At 63.5% G+C, this 17011-nt stretch overlaps 4 protein-coding genes across 4 annotated transcripts in view; 1 reads left to right on the forward strand and 3 right to left on the reverse strand.

Moving 5' to 3' along the window:
* Nucleotides 1-1376: 1376 nt before the first annotated feature.
* On the reverse strand, nt 1377-4088 carry SHD (Src homology 2 domain containing transforming protein D). Its single transcript, XM_004595899.2, has 6 exons — nt 3750-4088; nt 3155-3260; nt 2831-3043; nt 2204-2327; nt 1754-1873; nt 1377-1563 (listed from the first exon to the last, which is right to left on the reverse strand). Exons 1-6 carry the CDS (start codon nt 4050-4052, stop codon nt 1377-1379), a joined length of 1053 nt encoding a protein of 350 aa, XP_004595956.2. The 5' UTR covers nt 4053-4088.
* Nucleotides 4089-8433: 4345 nt separating this feature from the next.
* The window catches only part of MAP2K2 (mitogen-activated protein kinase kinase 2), a 57793-nt gene continuing 49215 nt past the window's right edge, over nt 8434-17011 (forward strand). Inside the window, exon 1 of the mRNA XM_058658108.1 lies at nt 8434-8437. The gene's annotated coding sequence lies outside the window, so the exon portion shown is untranslated. The remainder of the gene's footprint in view (nt 8438-17011) is intronic.
* YJU2 (YJU2 splicing factor homolog) lies at nt 8689-12487 on the reverse strand. The gene is made up of 8 exons (XM_058658112.1): nt 12401-12487; nt 11326-11426; nt 10956-11100; nt 10724-10858; nt 10142-10323; nt 9536-9662; nt 9064-9178; nt 8689-8939 (listed from the first exon to the last, which is right to left on the reverse strand). Exons 1-8 carry the CDS (start codon nt 12422-12424, stop codon nt 8755-8757), a joined length of 1014 nt encoding a protein of 337 aa, XP_058514095.1. The 5' UTR covers nt 12425-12487; the 3' UTR covers nt 8689-8754.
* On the reverse strand, nt 13083-16077 carry EBI3 (Epstein-Barr virus induced 3). The gene is made up of 5 exons (XM_004595901.2): nt 15922-16077; nt 15299-15419; nt 14425-14609; nt 13625-13782; nt 13083-13388 (listed from the first exon to the last, which is right to left on the reverse strand). The coding sequence occupies exons 1-5, from the start codon at nt 15986-15988 to the stop codon at nt 13251-13253; spliced, it is 669 nt and encodes a 222-aa protein (XP_004595958.1). The 5' UTR covers nt 15989-16077; the 3' UTR covers nt 13083-13250.

Genomic DNA, 17011 nt, shown 5'->3' on the forward strand with positions numbered 1-17011 from the left:
TGGCAGGAGTTCACAGCTGTTACACAGACCTGGGTGGGAGACACCCCACACACACCCACTCAGCCTTTTACTTGCTTGCTGTGTGACCTCAAGCAAGTAGCCCAACTTGTCTGTGCCCTGGGGTCTCGCGCTTTGTCTTAGCAAATGAAGCAGCTGCCTGTTGCAGCACCCGCATTTCACATGGGTGCCAGTTCAAGTCCCAGCAGCCCTGCTTCCCATCCAGCTCCCTGTTTGTGGCCTGGGAAAGCAGTGGAGGACGGCCCAAAGCCTTGGGACCCTGCGCCTGCGTGGGAGACCCAGAAGAAACTCCTGGCTTCAGCCTGGCCCATTCCTTCCCCCTTCTTGAAGATCTAGATTTTGCCCCTGTGCACATGGTGTCCTCCCAAACGGGACCCCCAGCTCGCCCCGCTGTCTGTGCCCCTTTCCCCACTGCTGCTGCTGGATGGCGGGGGAGCAGGGGTGCCACTGCCCCAAGGATGCAGGTGGGCGCTCCGAGTGAGGAGGACGGAGTCGTTGTGCTCAGAGCGCCCCCGTGTGCCACAGGCAAGCATTGCTGCGGCTTTGTTAACCAGCTGCCACCCCAAGCAGGGACGGCCAGGCAGCAGGGTGACCTCAACCTCTGTCCCCTGGCCCCAGACGCAGGCCCCACTTCATAGCCCAGCCCAGAAGGGTCTTGGTGAAGGCAGGAAGGTAGTCAGACTCTCAGGGCACCCAGCTGCGCGCTGCTTCCCACAGTCCCAGGCCAGCAGTACAGGCCTGTGATGTCAGCACAGTTGTGGGGGAGGTGGGGGGAAGGCAGAGGTCTGAAAGGTCGCCTGGGACCCCAACACCCCCTGATGTGGCCTCCCTGACTCCTCAGCAGTGCCTGGAGGTGGTGTGGGGCAGTGATGGGCACCTCATGGCCTTTATCAGGTTTCCTGCCTGGTTGGGCTGCCACCTCACAGTGACATCAACTGGCCTGGCTCCCCTCCCCCACGGCTGCTGTTGCCATGGGGACAGATGCAGCATAGCTGGGTGGAGGGGGTGGGGTGGGGCCGTCCCCAAGAGCCCAGCCCTGGGCCCCCGGCTCCATCTTAGCAGGCTTCTAATTCTGCTTGAGGTCCAGGTCCGGAGCCATGCACCGCCTTCCCAAAACTAAGACCTGCCGTCCCCCGACCCTCCTCTCCCTGCTAGGGTCTTGCTCAGTGCCCCCCACCCACTGTCCAAGAGGCAGGCGCTTCTACAGTGCCCTTCAGGACACTCTGGGACCACTGCCCAGATGGGCACATGACCCCTGGCAGCCCAGATAGGACACGAAGTGGACAGTGACGTGTTTATTCTGCAATGCCGCAGGACCCCTCCCTTCGGGGGCAGGGTGCAGGTTGGAGCTCCACGGGTCAAGGGGCCTGCGTGACCACCGGGTACAGCAGGGCCAGGTGCTCGGCACCCTGCACGGGCAGCGGGCGTGAGCTGAACCGCAGCACCAGTTCCGGGACGCTGGCGAAGGCGCCGCTGTGCTGGCCCAGCACGAACTGGTTGTCGCGGGTCCGAGCGAACTTTAGGTGGAGGAAACCCTGGCTGCTCCTGAGGGCGGGGGGTGGAGGGGTTGCCCTGAACGACCCCCCACCCCGGGAACTTAAATACCCCCAAACTCTCTACCAGCTGGTCCACCTTGGCCCCACCCATGAAGCCTCTCACCCCCACCCCAGGGACTTGAGGCCCCCCTAAATACACCTGCCCGAGGCCCCGTCCCTGCCCCTTGAAGACCCCGTACCTGAGCGACAGGGAGCAGTCCTGGGGGCTGGTCTCGCTGAGCCGCACCAGGTAGCTGCCTTCCTTGCACAGGGACAGGCGGTTCTCGGCATCCGCCCGGCTCAGGGGGCCATGAAACCACCTGCGGGGTGAGGCAGGTGATGCGGGAAGCCGCACCCCCTCTCACGGCAGGGCAGAAGCAGGTGCAAGAGCTGTGACATCTGGGGTTTCTCAAGGAGAGCTTGGGAGTGGGTGGAGCTGAGCTTTCCTGGGGAGGCAGCCAGGCCCCCTGTCCGCCCCCCATATCCTCCAGCCTGTCCCTGCTCCTCCTCCTCGCCTCCCTCTGCTTGGGTCCCAGGTGACTTCATTCCCTCTACTTCACCCCCACGAGCTGCTGGCCCTCCCAGAGCAGCGGGAGAAATGGACAAAGCGACCGAATGCTCCCCAGGCTCCCGCTGGCTTCCCCACTCACGGCTGCTTCTCCAGGGGCACGGCGGGATCCACGCGCTCTGCGGGCTGGGGGCTTCTGGGTGGGGGTCTCCGCAGTTCCTTGGCCGAGCCTGGGGTCCGCTCCCATTCCGGACTGTCAAACTGCACTGGAGGTGGAGGGGTCAGTCAGGGAAGGGTTCAATCGGGGGCGGTTGGGAAGCTTTAACTGGGGGACCCTGGCAGAAACCAGCCAATGGAAGTCCTGTAGGAAGGTGGTGTGGCTGCTGCCAACTTCCTGGAGGAGGTGAAGCAGGTTAAGTTAGCTGGACAGAAAGGAGTGTGGGCCCCAAAGCGGCATGGCAGAGCCAGGAGCCCCCAGTCAGACAGTTGGGGGGGCCATGGCTCCAAGGGGGTGGATTGAAAGTTTGCTATTGGGGGTCCCTAACTGGTGAACTCCACGCTGGGGTTCTGTCCCTCCCAGCCAAATTCGAAAACTACACAAGTGCCTCCCCACACATATAGCTGAAGCCTAACACTGCACCCCACGCCCCACAGGGCGTGTTTCATGCAGGGTCTTCTGTGAGATTTTCTGGTTCTGTCATTCACACTTGAACAGGAATTAGCCAGTTGCCCAGAGCAAGAGGGTGACGGGAGGGGTCCGCAGATGTACCTGCAAAGGCCCGGGAAATGTGTTCCCTCTTCCACTCCCAGGGCTGGTCGTACTCGTCCGCTGGCCGCTCGTCCTCCGGGGGCAGTCGGCTCTGCTGTGGTGGTTTCTGCTCCAAACCAGGCCCATCCCCGGCCACCGTCGTTGCTGCTGGTGCCTCTTGGTCCTGCTCTTCGTAGGGGGTGTCGTACAACTGCACCATTCGGCTGGGCACATCTTGGGGCGGGGGGACGAACAGGCCATAAAGACATCATGACCTCCCACATCCCAATCCTTCCCTCTGTGGGACCCCCCCATCACTGTCCTCCCAACACGCCACGTACTCACCATTTGCTATATGCTGGGCATCGTATGGCTCCATGTACCTGTCATCTGGAGATGGCAGGTGGGGCTGTGCGTCAAAAGGGTCCGAGTACTCTGTGTCAGCTTCCGGCTGCATAGAGGAGGCGGAGGGATGGGCCTGGCTGTGGGTGCCCCGCTGGGTGATGGCACAGCCTCTGCCTGCCCACTTGGGGTCTGAGGGCTCAGCTCCTCAGCTCTTCCGAGCCACTCCAGCCATGGGGGGGGGCGGCAAGCAGAGGTGATGTACCCCTACCCCCCAGGAATTCCAGCCCTAACACCTGGTAGCATGTATGGGGGGGGCAGGAGGGGATCCCTTCCTGAGGAGCTAGGACCAAGGGACCAAGGGCAAGGCCATCCCCTTCCATGAACCTCAACTTCCACATCTGTAAATGGGGCCCATGAGAGGGAGAAACAGAGATGTGCAGGTCCAGAAAACTGCAGATGCTGGCCAGTGGTGGTGGAGCAGCCAGTGGGGGACTCCAGCCCACCCTGGGACCTCACAAACACCAGGCACCCCCAGCCCAAGACCTGGGATCCATAGTGCATCCCTCTCCCTTTGTCCTTTCTCATCACAACACACCTGTTCTTCCTGTTCAGGGCTGCCCAGCAACGCCTTAGCTCTGGCCATGTCCGCAGCCTCTACCTTAATCAACCGGTGCTTGGGGGAGTCGTACTTGGCGGTGGCTGGGCCCTTGGAGTCCCCGGGGCCAGGAGGGTCGGGTTCCGCGCGGCTGTCGGCGTCCTCATAGGGGTCCTCAAAGTCCAGGTCCTTCTGCTCACGGTAAGCCCTCAGGATGTCGCTCTCCGTGTAGTCCGGGGTGGGCGGCTGCGGAGGGGGCCGCCGGCCCCCCAAGCTCAGGTAGTCCCGGAGCCACTTGGCCATTGGGCAGTGCGCGCCGTCACCCCAAAAGGGGCCAGGGCCGCTGCCAGAGAGAAAACCGCATGCTGTGTTCTGGTGGGCGGTGGGAGGGGGGGAGAAGGGGAAGAAGGGTCAGGTGCACGCTTCTGGGAGGAAGAGGAAGATGATAGCGGGAGAGGACGCAGGTGACAAGGGCGCATGAGAGCAAGCTCACGGCGCGGGGCTGCGACACCGGGCACCTGCCGAAGCGCGAGGACTTGCCGCGGGCAGAGAGCGGTCCCCGTGCGCGCCTCGGCCTCGCGCCACCTCGGAGTTTGGCGATTTTAAGGGGTGGTGGGAAAGGGGGCAGTGCCGGCTGAGGCCGCCCCCCACCCCGCCCATCACGCTCTAGCCGGGACCCCTAGGTCCTCAGCGCTGCCATCGGGGTCCCCACCCCCGCCAGGGCGCGGGGTGCGATGCTCAAAGTTGGGGCGCGGGAGACCCTGGCGGCGCGCATCCTTTGTGGCGCTGTTTTCCGTGCCTTGGGGAGCCCCCCTCAACCCGTGACCCCCAGACCGGCAGCCTGGATACGGTCCCTGACGCCGGCACAAAGGGTAATACAAACCCTTGTCCAATGTCCCTATTCGCTCTCTGGCGGTGTAGTCGGAGTGCATCCCGGAGGGGGCACTTTGGGGAGGGGGCGCGCAGGCGGTCCTGGGTTCCCGCCAGCCATGGCGCTCCCCACCGCCCCCCTCCTCTGCGGCGCACTCCCCTCGCCCTCCCCTCCCCCGCGCGCCCCTCGGAGGTGACCGAGACCTTCAGCTGTTCCAAGGGTGAGGGGGGAGCCCTGCCCACCGAGGGGCGGACCGGACGCCGAGCCGGAGGATGCTAGCGGAGGGCGCCAAGTGAGCGCGCAGCGCGAGGCGGGATGGCCGGGACTGGAGCGGCTGGAGCACCCGGGAGGGGAGGGGGGAAAGGGGCTGGGAAATGGGCGCTCGGGGAGGGGAGGGGAGGCGGGGAGGAACGAGCTGGACTTGACCGAGAGAAGGGGTGAGACTGACCAGCAGAGGGGGCGATGGAACCCCGGAGTCCAGCGGCTGAACGGACCCGTGTGCAAATGGAGAGGACAAATCTGGCATCCCGCAGCAACGCCCACCCCCACCCCGAGGCAGGGGGACCGGCCGCCCCTCCTCCACTCTGTCCCTGTCCTGGTCCCCGGGGTGGAGGCGGGGCGGGCAGCTGGCCCCTGCTGGAGATGCTATCAGGCTCTGGGCGTCTGTCCTTTTGTGTTTTTTATGGGGGTGGGCGGGGGGGGGGGTCCTGCCTGTGTCCAGCTGCACGCGGGAGGGATAAGGCTGCGCGGAGTGGGGGGTGGGGAACTCCTGGCCAGTGCCAGGGGAAGGCCATTTTCCTTTGCCTGGTTCCCTGAGAAGTGTGTTTGTGTGTGTGTGTGTGTGGGGGGGTGGTGCAAGTAAGAATGCTGGGACCCAGGAGCACCCTCTCCAGCGCTCCCCTCATCCAGGCAGGGGTACAGGATCACCCAGGCAGGTTCAGGGGGTGCCACCTCCCCTCACTCTATTGAGCGGAAAACCCGAGGCACCAGAACTGGGGGGGTGGTGCTTGGCTTGGGAGAAGCAGGCTTCCTGGTGGAAGCGTTGGTGGGGGGGGTCCCCAACTCCTCCATCCTCACCCCCTGGGTGCACCTGTTGCGCTCAGCCCTCCCTACCCGCCTGCCCGCCCACAATCACGGGCACCCCCAGCCTCCCCCTCTCACGCAGGGGTGTCCCCAGGGACATCCCCCGGGGGCACGCGGGTAATTGTCCCGTTTTCTGTCAGCTGCTCTGGGGGCCTAGCTGTCGACAGATCACCCGGTGTGGGTCAAGCCGTGGCGCGTGCGGTATAAATATTTGAAAGCCACCTCCTCCTCCCGGAGCTGTGGTCGGAATGGTAATTAGGGGCTGGCTGCGGCTGCGCAGCAGCTGACTCCCCACTCAGTGGAGAAGAAGGGTCGGGCGGCGGTGACCTTGAACCCGCACATGGTGACCAGGGGCGGAAGGGGCAGGTGCTTTCTGCTGGCCTAGGAGGTCTCCGACTGGTACTGCGGAGCGGGCAGCTCCTGGGGTCGGGGATCTGACAGGTGGTGGTCTGGCTGGGGCTCTGCTTCCCTGGGGCCCTGACGTTGGTGGTGGCTGGTGTCGGGACAGGACCAACCCCAGGGACACGATGGGGAGAGTGGACGCACTGAGGGTCCTACCATGAGGCCACCTGATTCAGGCCTGTCTCATCTCCACCCCCAAGTCCCCGGTGACCGAACAGCCCCTTCCTGTCCCTCCAGGTTTTCAGCCGAGGGTGGGGGGCACTCCGTGTGGCTTCCATGTCTCCCTTCTGTGGTCCTCGACCACAGCCCACAGTAGGAGCTCAACTGGAGCTCTTCAGGAAGCAGTTGCTTGGGGGAGCCCTGGTGCCAGCTCCCCAACCCCAGACCCCTAGTCTGATGAGAGGACTTGTCAAGGCTCTCAGCGTGAGGCAGGCTGGGGTCCCAGGACAGTCATATGCCCAGATCCCACCCCTTAGGCGGTCCCCACATCTGGGAGAGGAGCAGGAGCAAGTTAGGGGAACGGGGGGGGGGGGGGGGGGGGAGGTCTGCTGGGCAGCAGTGGGGGTGCCAGCAGGCAGGCGGGAGGTTCTGGCAACCTCCTATCCCCCAACCCGCACAGCCCTGCTCGGCCGCCACCGCAGGGGGCTGACAGAGGAAATCCCACAGAAATCTTGAAAGCTGCAGGGCCAGGTGAGCACCTCGCCTCGCTCCTGAGGTGGGCAGTGTGGCTGTTTTGCTGCAGGAGGGGCGATGGGGGTGCCCTCCTCTCCTCCCTCGCTCAGCTCCAGGAACCCCTAGAAGGGAGCCGGAGGGCTGGGGACGCAGCAACCCCTGTGTTTGCGGTCATCTGCCAGTAGGGTGACGTATTGCATAGTCAGCTCCCTGCCCTTGGTGAGCACCTGCCAGGGGGACTGGGAGTGGGGGTGGGGGTGGAGACTATCACCCACCAGGCACCTGCCCCAGGCACACAGGAGGGGACCTGGGGATGGCCGCTGGCCGGCCCAGGTGTGGCGGCAGGTCCTGGATGCAGGTGGTACCCAGGCTGGATCATAGGAGGCCTCCGCCATGCCACGGGTGCCCTATGTTGCAAAACAGGTGCCAGACCCGCAGCTCCACTCGTGGTCCAGCTTCCTGCTGGGGCACACCCTGGCGGGCAGCAGGGCACGGTTCAGGTCCTTGGGTCCCCGCACCTACGTGGGAGACCGGGTGGAGCTCCCAGCGCCCAGCTGCACCCAGTCTTGGCTGTTGCCTCCATCTGAGCGAGAAGAAGGAAGGCCTGTTTGTCTCTCCGTTATCATTCTTCCAAATCAACAATGCTTTTTTTTTTTTTGAAAGTTAGTATGCTAAATATAGTTAATACTGATGTTGTAACTGGTGTTGCCAGATTTAAGCGTCACAAAGAGTTTACACTCGCGTAATTCACCTGTGGAATTCCGGCTTAGCTTATCACCTGGACACAAGAATACTTGTAAGTCCATGGAAAGGGGAACAGAGATCTTTAATTGGGTGTAAACATTTTTTTAAAGACTTATTTATTTTCATTGCCAAGGCAGATCAGATTATAGAGAGACAAAGATCTTCCATCCACTGGTTCACTTCCCAAAGACCAGAGCTGAGTTGATCCGAAGCCAGGAGCTTCTTTCCTGGTCTCCCACGTGGGTTCAGGGTCCCAAATCCTTGGGCCGTCCTCCACTGCTTTCCCAGGCCACAGGCAGGGAGCTGGATGGGAAGTGGAGCAGCCGGGACACGAGCCAATGCCCTTATGGGATCCCGGTGCGTGCCAAGTTGAGGACTTACCCTCTGAGCTACTGCACCGAGCCCCAAAACATTCAAAATGCTTGAAGACATGAAATGCATTTTTTTTTTTTTTTTGAGAGGTAGGGACAGAAAGAGAATGCGGCCTTGCTGGTCCATACCCTTCATGCCCCAGGTGCCTGGGGCTGGGCCAGCAGGAACCCGGGCAGGAATGGCATCCCAGGCTTGGGGCTGCGCGTACACCTAGGCCAGGTGCCGCTCTCCACGGGGAGCCTAAGGAGGGGCGGGCCCACTGCAGATCCGCAGTCTGACCCTGCCGGTCCCAGACAGGCTGAAGGCGGTGCTGCGGCCACTTCCGGGAGCACCCTTGCTTGACCCTGGACCCCTGCCCGCATTCCCCTCCCCTGGGTAGGGCTCGGGGAGGCTCAACCTGCCCAGCAGTTGGTCCCTAGGGCTACCGCCTTGGGCCTGTTCCTTTGATTGATTCCAGAAAGTTCTATGCAGGGCCAGGGTGGCGCTAACCAGGAGAGGGAAAAGGTTTGTGTCTACAGAGCCCCTGCCTGTGCCCAGACCCTCACGGAGGCTGGACCCAGACAAGGCTCAGCTGCTGTCCTCGCTGTCCGTGTAGGCGCCCAGCAGGCTCAGGGAGGAGGTGCGGCCGCCGGGTGCGGGTACAGATGCTGCGAGCTCTGCGGTCTTCCCGTTGCCTTGGGGGAGAGGCCCCATGTTGGCTCTTGCAGCTGGCAGCCAGCGCCCCCCTGGCAGGTGTAGACTCCAACTCCATGGCTCTACTTCCGGAAGACGCTCCCCCCCCCCCCGCATTCTGGGCACCCATCCACCTGACGAATGGCCACGGCTGGTCCTGCCAAGGCCCTGGTTCATAGGCCGGGAACCTCAGCCTGCAAGGTGCGAGCCCCTGGCCCAGGGAGGCCACACCTGCCCCCAGGGGTACCCCCAGATCCTTGACACCCCCACGCTCGAGGCACCCCTGCGTCTGGGTGCAGAGGAAGGGAGTGGCTGTGGGACCTTACCTGGACTTGGCGCCGCCTCCCGGGATCCGGGTTCTGAAGCCTTTGCTCCTTTTGGAACCAGAAATGTAAGAGTGACCCCCTGGGCCGGGCCAGGACGCCCTCCCCTACTGTCCTACTCGGCCCAGCCTGCACGCTGCTGCCCCCTCGCGGCCACTGGCGGCACCACGCTCACCTGGGCTGGAGGCGGCCTGGCCAGCCGTGTCCACCTTGGCCTTCTTCACCAGCACCAAGCCGGCCAGTTGGGACCTGCGCCCACGGCCCCCCAGGCCGTCTGCCTTCCTTTTAGCCTGCGGGGGTGGAGGGGCACACGGGTGGCTCCTCCATCTCGGATAGGGCCTCCCCAATCCCGGGCTGGCCTCCTGGATGATGTCAGCGGCTGCAGGGTGGGGGGCATCGCGCCCCCCGCCTTCCCGCCCCCTCGGGGCTCCTTGCAACTCTGGGATCGGAACTTCCATGCCACATCCCACACTGCCCTAGCATGCAGCTGGGGGAAGCAGAGGCAGCCCTGCCCTGTGTTCCCACCTAACCCCAAGGGAACCCTCTCACAGCTTTAGGACTAACGGGGCCTGAGCCAGTGGCCAGCCGGGAGCTCACTCCCTGTCCCGCACACGAGCTCACACCGACAGCTGGGTCCCCCGTGTCACCTCCTCCAGGATGGCCGTGGGGTTGGGCCTGAGGGCCGGCCTGGCCGGAGCCGGAGTTGGGGCGGTGTCCTCCTCGGAGTCTGAGTCCTCCAACAGCCGCCGCCTCTGAGCCTCCTCCAGAAGGGCCCTGGGGAGAGAAGGCGGGACTCGGGGAGCGAGGGCATGGCTCATGTGCACCCAGCCACAGGCTCATGGCTGGACGCCAGAGACGCACAAAGTGGGGCCAGGAGCACAGGCTTGGGCACGGGAGGGGGTGAGGCCGGCAGCAGGCAGGTGCACGGAAACGCGGGCTGGGGGAGCCCGCCGCACCCATCCAGGACCTCAGCTGCTGGCACTGACCATGTGGTCTTTCCCTGCAGTCTGGGACCTGGTCAAGCACTATGGCCCGTCCCCCCACTAAAATCCTGGGGCACTGACAACATCTGCCCTGGGGGATGTGGCCGTTGCAGCCCCCCGGGCTCTGTCATACCAGGGCGGGGAGGCTAGTGGGGCAGTGGGGGGCGCTGGGCCAGGGGTGTGGCTGCAGGGCAGTGGGCGGGGCCTCAGTCAGGGCGGGGCCTCGGGCACAGGCAGGGTTGGGGCCTGGGGTCTCAGGCCCGGACTCACGCTGTCTCCCGCGCGTCCTCCTCCTGTTCCTGCAGGCGCCGCTCCTCCTCCGAGAGCCGGTGCTGGCGCAGCATGGCCTCGAAGTCCACGCAGGCCTGGCGCTGGTTGAGGTCCTGCAGGTCTTGCAGGTTCTCCAGGGCCTGCATCTCCAGCTTGGAGTCCTTGGTGCGGTTCTCCAGGACCTGCAGGGCCAGGGGCGGAGTCCCCACGGGCACGGTGCAGGGTCACCGTGGGTGGGTGGGCACTCAACCCCACGAGGGACAGGCCACCAGGAGGGAGGTGGACAGGCAGTCTGTGTGTGCGCGTGGCAACAGGGGAGAAACTGAGGCTCGAGACGGTTCAGAAGCTGGCAGGGCTGGGGGCGGGGCCTGTCAGGCAGGGGAGGAGCCTCCTTGCTGGGGGCGGGGCCTTTGGCACTGGAGGAGGAGCCTTCTGTCCTGGGGCGTGGCCTCTGAGAGCAGAAACCCAAGACCCTCACCCTCACCCATTGCACCTAACTGTGGGGCCCTGGAATCTTCCAGAGCCGCAGCCGCAGGGCAGGGCAGGCTTGGGGAGCAGCCTTGCTGGGGGCAGCCCTCGCACCTTCATTGGGTTGTTGAGCTCCTCGTCTTCCCGCTCCTTCTGCACCCGTTTCTCCTCCTCCTCCAGCAGCTTCTCGGCCTGGAAGTTGCGCGTGGCGCCGTGCTCCATGGTGTAGTCTGTGTTCTCAGGGTCTGTCTGCGGGGGAGGAGAGGGGGCCGCAGGATGACCTCAGACTTCAGCACAGGAGGAGTGGGGGGCGCCCCTCCTTGCCGCCCCTGCACCCCCCCCACACCTTGAAGGTGATCTCGGCTAGGCAGCGCGTGCACTTGATGTAGAAGCGGAAAATAGGCAGCCCCAGGTAGGCCTCGTTCTGCACCGTCTCCTTGCGGGCGTTGAACTTCTTGCCCTTGTAGATGTACTCCCCGCACGTCTTACACCTGCAGGCGGCACCCGCGGCTCGGCTCCCTTCTCACAGGGAGGTACCCCACTTGCTCTCCCCCACTCATGCCCCCTAGGGCCCCTGTTCCTCTGACCCCCTCAGCCCTCCCAGCCTTCATCCCTGTACCCCTGCACCTCAGGGGCCTCTGGTCCCCGCTCCCCCCCTCCCTCAGAGGGGGAAGGGGACTGGCCAGCTGCATGCAGGCCCTGCTCGGGGCGCTCACCGCATGTTGAAAGGCGCCATGAGCCGCACCACATACTGACGGTCTTTGGGGAGCTTGAGTTTGGGGATCTTAGATGGGTCGAAGTCGGGCGGGTAGTATTTCTGTGGGAGAGAAGCGGGACAGACATCCAGGGGGCTGCTGGGAGGGGGGCAGGAACAAGGCCCTGATTGGGGAAGGGGGCCAGGGGACCCCCAGACTCGACTCCTGGGATGAAAAGGAAGAAGTCCCGGACCTCTGCATGCCATGCTGGCTGACTCCATGGCCGTGGTCAGTGACCATCATGGAGGTACTTGGTGACTGTACGTGGGAGATGCGGAGAGAAGCAGGGTTTGCAGGGGGCCGGAATGATGGGCCTCTGTGCCTCCCAAGAGCAGAGACTCCAGACCCCCAACTGACGGTAAAACCTGACAGTGGGGCCCTTAGCAAGGGGTCCTAGGCTGTGCAAGGGGCGAGTGTGGGTGACAGGGAGGGCAGGAGATCCCTCTTAGTGTGCACCCACCTAGGCACCGGGCAAAACACAGCCCTCACCGCCCCACCCGCTTAGCACACCCTCTGCTCCCAGACCCTCTACAAAGATTCTAGAAAGCCAGGAGGCACGGTCCCCAGGTCATCCTGGGGGGATCTGGGCCTGCTGTGAGGACACAGCTCTCGGGCAGCCAGGAGGAACAGAGGGGAACACCGGAACCCCACTTAGCCCCAAGCTCCCCAGAACTCAGCAATAAAGAAGGCACGCCATTGGCTAATTCTCCCCAGTGGGCGGAGAAATGGACAGAGTTCCCACAGAGCACCGCCCCTCACGTGACATTCCCACAGCAGATGGGGCCGTGGTCCAGAAAGCCCCGCCCACAGGAAAGCGATTGGACAAATGCCTGTCAATCAAGCAAGACGATTGGGTGCACATCCTAAGCTCCGCCCCATCCAGCAAGCTGAACACGCCCACCCCGGAAGCCCGCCCCTCGGGGAGTCCCGGAGAGCAGTTCGGGGAGCCCCGCCTTCCGGGAAGCAGTCCCGCCTCTCCCGGCACCGTCCGTTCCGGGCAGACCCCGGCGCCCCGTGCCCGTCATTCGTCCCTTACGTTTAAAACTTTCCGCTCCGACATCTTGTCTTCCCGCGCGTCTCCCTAGCGCGACGCCACCGGGTGAGATTTGAGGATACAAGAGGGGCTTCTCCGCGACTTCCGGCAACGTCACTTCCGCCGGCCGCTCTTATTGGCCACGACTCGAATTCTGACCTTGCTCATTGGCTGCTCTTGACGCCTAAGGAGCCTCCCCGAGTCCGTGTGGGTGTGCGCTCCGGCTACGGGACTCACAGCAGCGTGGATGAAAGGTTCCGAGGGCACCCCATTCTATGAGGGGGCGCCATCGGGGGGCCCGGCGGTGGCCGCTCCCCGCGGGGCTCTCGGCCGCCCGTGCTCCCTGGTCGCCCAGCACATGCTGGGAGCCGACTCCGGCCCTGGACCCGGGACTCTGGGACCTCCCTCGCCGTTCCTGTGCCCGCATGGAGTGTGGGGGTCCCCACCGGGCAGCACCCTGCACCCCCAGACCCCACGGTGCGTGTCTCATCAGGTCCCCCAAATCCGCCCAGCATTTCTGTCTGCAGCCCCGTAGGCTTTGTGGGGTTCGGTCCCAGGCGCAGGCCCAGATTGGACTTGCAAGGGCTGAACCCCAGGACTCTAGGTTGGGGGAGCGGCCTGGTTTACCACGCGTGACCGGAGGACACAGAGATAGAACCAGAAGGACTCGGAAAGGAGCGAGTCTTTATTCCAAGGACAAGGAGTGTTTCCTAAAAACATTCACAGTGTGCAAAGTAGGGCCCTGCCCCCCACCCCAAGGAGAGGGTGCGTCCCTCCATTCTGCAGACGGGGTGGCTGCCATCCAGGGGCGCCCAGTAGCTGCACTCTTAGTGTCCAGGCCCCGGGGAGGGAGTCAGGGTCCAGTGACCAGCAGGCTCCAGTCGCTAGCTTCCCCGTAGTCGGTGAGGTCCTGGGCGGCCACCTGCACGTGGTACCTGGCATGGGGCCGCACAGCCCGAAGGGTGACGGATGTGGCCTCGATGGGTCCCACCTGTGGCAGGCAGAGAAAGGGCTGGTCAGCGAGGAGGGTGACTGGGCATCGGCCTCCCACATCGGCCCTGCTGACCCCCTCCCACACCTGTCCCTCTCCAGGAGCTGGGTCCCCTCCCCAGGGATTCTCCACCTGCAGATGCGACCAAGGCAGCCTCAAGTTGGGCATGCTGCCAACCACCCTGTGTTTACCCCATAGCAGTGGCGTCAGGGCGCACACCTGTCCCCCCTCCTCACCTGGCGGAAGCGCGCGCCCCCTGGGCGCCGGTAGCGGACCCAGTACTTGAGCAGGAAGATGTCCGGGAAGGGCCAGGAGCGTGGGGGTGCCCATTGCACGTGCAGCCGCTGCCCCGGGAGGGGGCTCAGGCGCACCTCCTCAGGCGGGTCCGGTTTGACTGGTGACCAAGAGCAGGGGTCAGAGGCTCCTTCACTCATTCATCTGCTCATTCATTTGTTAAGCCAGTGGCTACGGAGGGGGGTGGCGGTCTAATTGCGAGGCGGGGGGGGGGGAAGAACCCCCCCACATACACACTTTGAGACAGGATGCACCAAGCTTCCTCCTCCCCCCCCAACAGCACAGATGTGTGGCATGGCCATCACCTGTACTTCCAGAACATTCCATCAAGCCAATGAGAAGCCTGGTCCCCGGGAGCCAGCAGTCCAGCTTGTGGCAACCAGGTGTCCCCTTCCTGTCCCCACGTTGCTCTCTGGGGCTGTGGCTGTGGTGCCGCAGGCTAAGCCACTGCCTGTGGTGCCGGCACCCCCCAATAGAGGAATACACCAGTTCAAGCCCCGACTGCTCCACTTCCCATCCAGCTCCCTGCTACTGCAGGTGGGAAAGCAGTGAAGGATGGCCCAATGTCTGGGGACCCTGCCACCCTCGTGGGAGATCCCAGATGGAGCTCCAGGCTCCTGGCTTCAGCTCGGCAATCATGAGCAAAAAGCAGTCATTCACCATGTGCACATTGATGGCTGTGGGCGCAGGACGGGGAGGGCGTATGTGCCTGGGCGGGGGCCCCACGCACACCCACACTCACTAATGTTCTCAACCACGAAGAGAGTGAAGGTGCTGTTGCCACCCCCGCCACTGGCAGGCGTGGCTGTGACGTTGAGCACGTAGGGGACCGTGGAGAAGAGCAGGGGCTCTGGGATCGTGCAGCCCGTGGCCTTGGGCACCGCCTGCAGGCAGGGCTGGCTCTCACCGTGCGCAGCCACGCCCAGCCTGGAGGGACACAGGAGGTGGGGGTGCAGTGAAGGTTGGGGTCCTCAGTCGGGGCTCATGTTGCTAGCAGCCCCAGCCAGTGCGAGGCCAAGGATAGGATGCCCCGTGAGGAGGATGTGGGGCTTCTAGAAGCTTCCACCAAGGTCTCTCTTTGGCTGTTCTGGGGTCTGACATGAGCCAGACCCCAGGTTTCAGGCTTCTCAGTTTTTTTGAGACTCAGGAACCCTTTCTATGTCTGTCTGGGAGAACTTTCTGGAATCTTTACAGGGCTCTATTTCTGCCCACATTTTAGAATCTGAGCTTTTACATCTATAAGAAAAACCAGGGGTGGAGACAGGGCAGGGTTGGAGTGCTGAGTTCCCAACTCCTCTTTGGACCCAACTCCCTGGTCCTGTGCACCCTGGGAGCCCCAGTACCTCCACGAGAGACCTGGATGGAGCTCCCGGCTTCCGCCTGGCCGAGTCCCGGCTACTGCTGGCATCTGGGGAGGGACCCAGCCAATGGAAGTTCTCTCTCTTGACTTTCTAAATCAATAAATTTGGAGGTGCAGCCCATCTGCGCATCCCAGCACTACATTCCTACTGGCCTTTCCAGGACCTACAGGACTGGTGTTGAGGCCTCCCGGGGTAGCCCCACCTTCCCCAGCATCCTCTCGCCCCCTCAGCAGAACCCCACGCAGCCTCTCTGACCTGTACGTGGCCACGAAGGATGTGGTCCCGGCAGAGTCGGAAGCTGGCGGCAGATCCCAGGAGCAGTCCACAGCCACCGGGTACCTCGATGCTCGGCACCACACGCTGGGCTGCGTGGGAGCTGCGAGGAGAGAAAGGCAGCCAAGTCCATCTGCTCAGCCCTTATGGCCTTGCCTGGTACACGGCAGGTGCCTCCTGAAGGCTTGGAGACTGAGCCAACATGGAAACAAAGTCACCAGCCCCATCGCTCAGTCACACCCACCCGACAACACCGGACAGTCACTCAAGCTGACAACATGAACACGTGCACAGGCGTGACAGCACAGGGGTGGCCCCGTGTTACTTAGAGAACCGGTTGGGTCAGAACCGATATATATTTTTTTCTGATTCATTTTCAGGTCTAGGGTGTCCCCCCACGGGGCAGCGTTGGGGGTCAAGGACCCGCTCTGCCTCAGCTTTCCCGTGTGTACAAGAGCTGGGAGCCATGTCCCACCAGGGAGTACACAGCCGGCGTGACCAGCCCCCTCCTGAGCCAGCACAGCCCGAGGCAGGAGCAGGGCTTGGTACTGTCCCCCCAGTGTCTGGCTTCCTCCACTAAGCCTTACCCAAGGACCCCCACATACCTCTCACTGCCAGGCAGGACAAGCAGCCAGCCCAGAAGGCGAGGGCCAGGAAGAGCCGGGAGGCCATGGCCGTGGTCGCGGAGCCCACCCAGGAGCTGAGTGGGGACTGTCCAGCAGCCAGAGCACCCTGTCTGGCCACAGCCTGGTGGGTGTGGCTGCAGAGGGGTGGCGGAGGGGCCGCGGCCTGACACTGTTTCACGCCACCACCACCACGTGCACCGAGGGGAGGGAAGTGGCTTCTGAATGGGGAAGTGACCTGAGGTGGGGGGTTTTCCCAGCCGGGGAGCAGGGGGTGGCTCTGTGTGTGTACGTGGGGGGGCGGGTACAGAGATGGGGCTGGGGGTCGGGGAGAGAAACAGAGATAGGAGGGAGAGTGAGGTGTGAATGGAGACTGAGAATGACACGGCCAACGCCGAGGGCCCCCATGGGCTAGCTGCCCCCCAGAGATGCGGCCTGCGCTCCCCGGGGAGGCTACAGCCACGGAGACACCAGTTGCAGGCCTTCCTAAGGGGCAGTCCCTCTTCCCACCCTCCGCCGCCACCCGGTGGTGGGAACACCCAGAGAGCCGCTCCTGGGCGCCCAGGAAATCCCACGGACAGGCCGTCAGGGGCTTCCTCGCTCTCCTGGGTTGGAAAACACCCTGGATTTTCAGTAGGGAATGGGCAGGGGCAGGTGGCAGCTGGGGTCAGGGCCGAGAGTGCCATACCATCACCCCCCCACACACCGTTCCCGACATGGCAGCTTGGACTTCCTGGGGCCCTAGGCACGTCTTTTTTTTTTAATTGAACTTTTTTTTTTAAGATTTATTTTTATTGGAAAGGCAGATATACAGAGAGGAGAAGAGGCAGAGAGGAAGGTCTTCCATCCGATGGTTCACTCCCCAAGTGGCCACACTGGCTGGAGCTGAGCCAATCCAAAGCCAAGAGCCAGGAGCTTCTCCTGGTCTCCCACGCGGGTGCAGGGTCCCAAATCTTTGGGCTGCCCTCGACTGCTTTCTCCGGCCACAAGCAGAGAGCTGGCTGGGGAGCAGGGCTGCTGGGATTAGAACCGGCACCCATATGGGATCCTGGCATGTTCAAGACGAGAATTT

This window comes from Ochotona princeps, chromosome 33, assembly GCF_030435755.1.
Source record: "Ochotona princeps isolate mOchPri1 chromosome 33, mOchPri1.hap1, whole genome shotgun sequence".
Classification (NCBI taxonomy): domain Eukaryota; kingdom Metazoa; phylum Chordata; class Mammalia; order Lagomorpha; family Ochotonidae; genus Ochotona; species Ochotona princeps.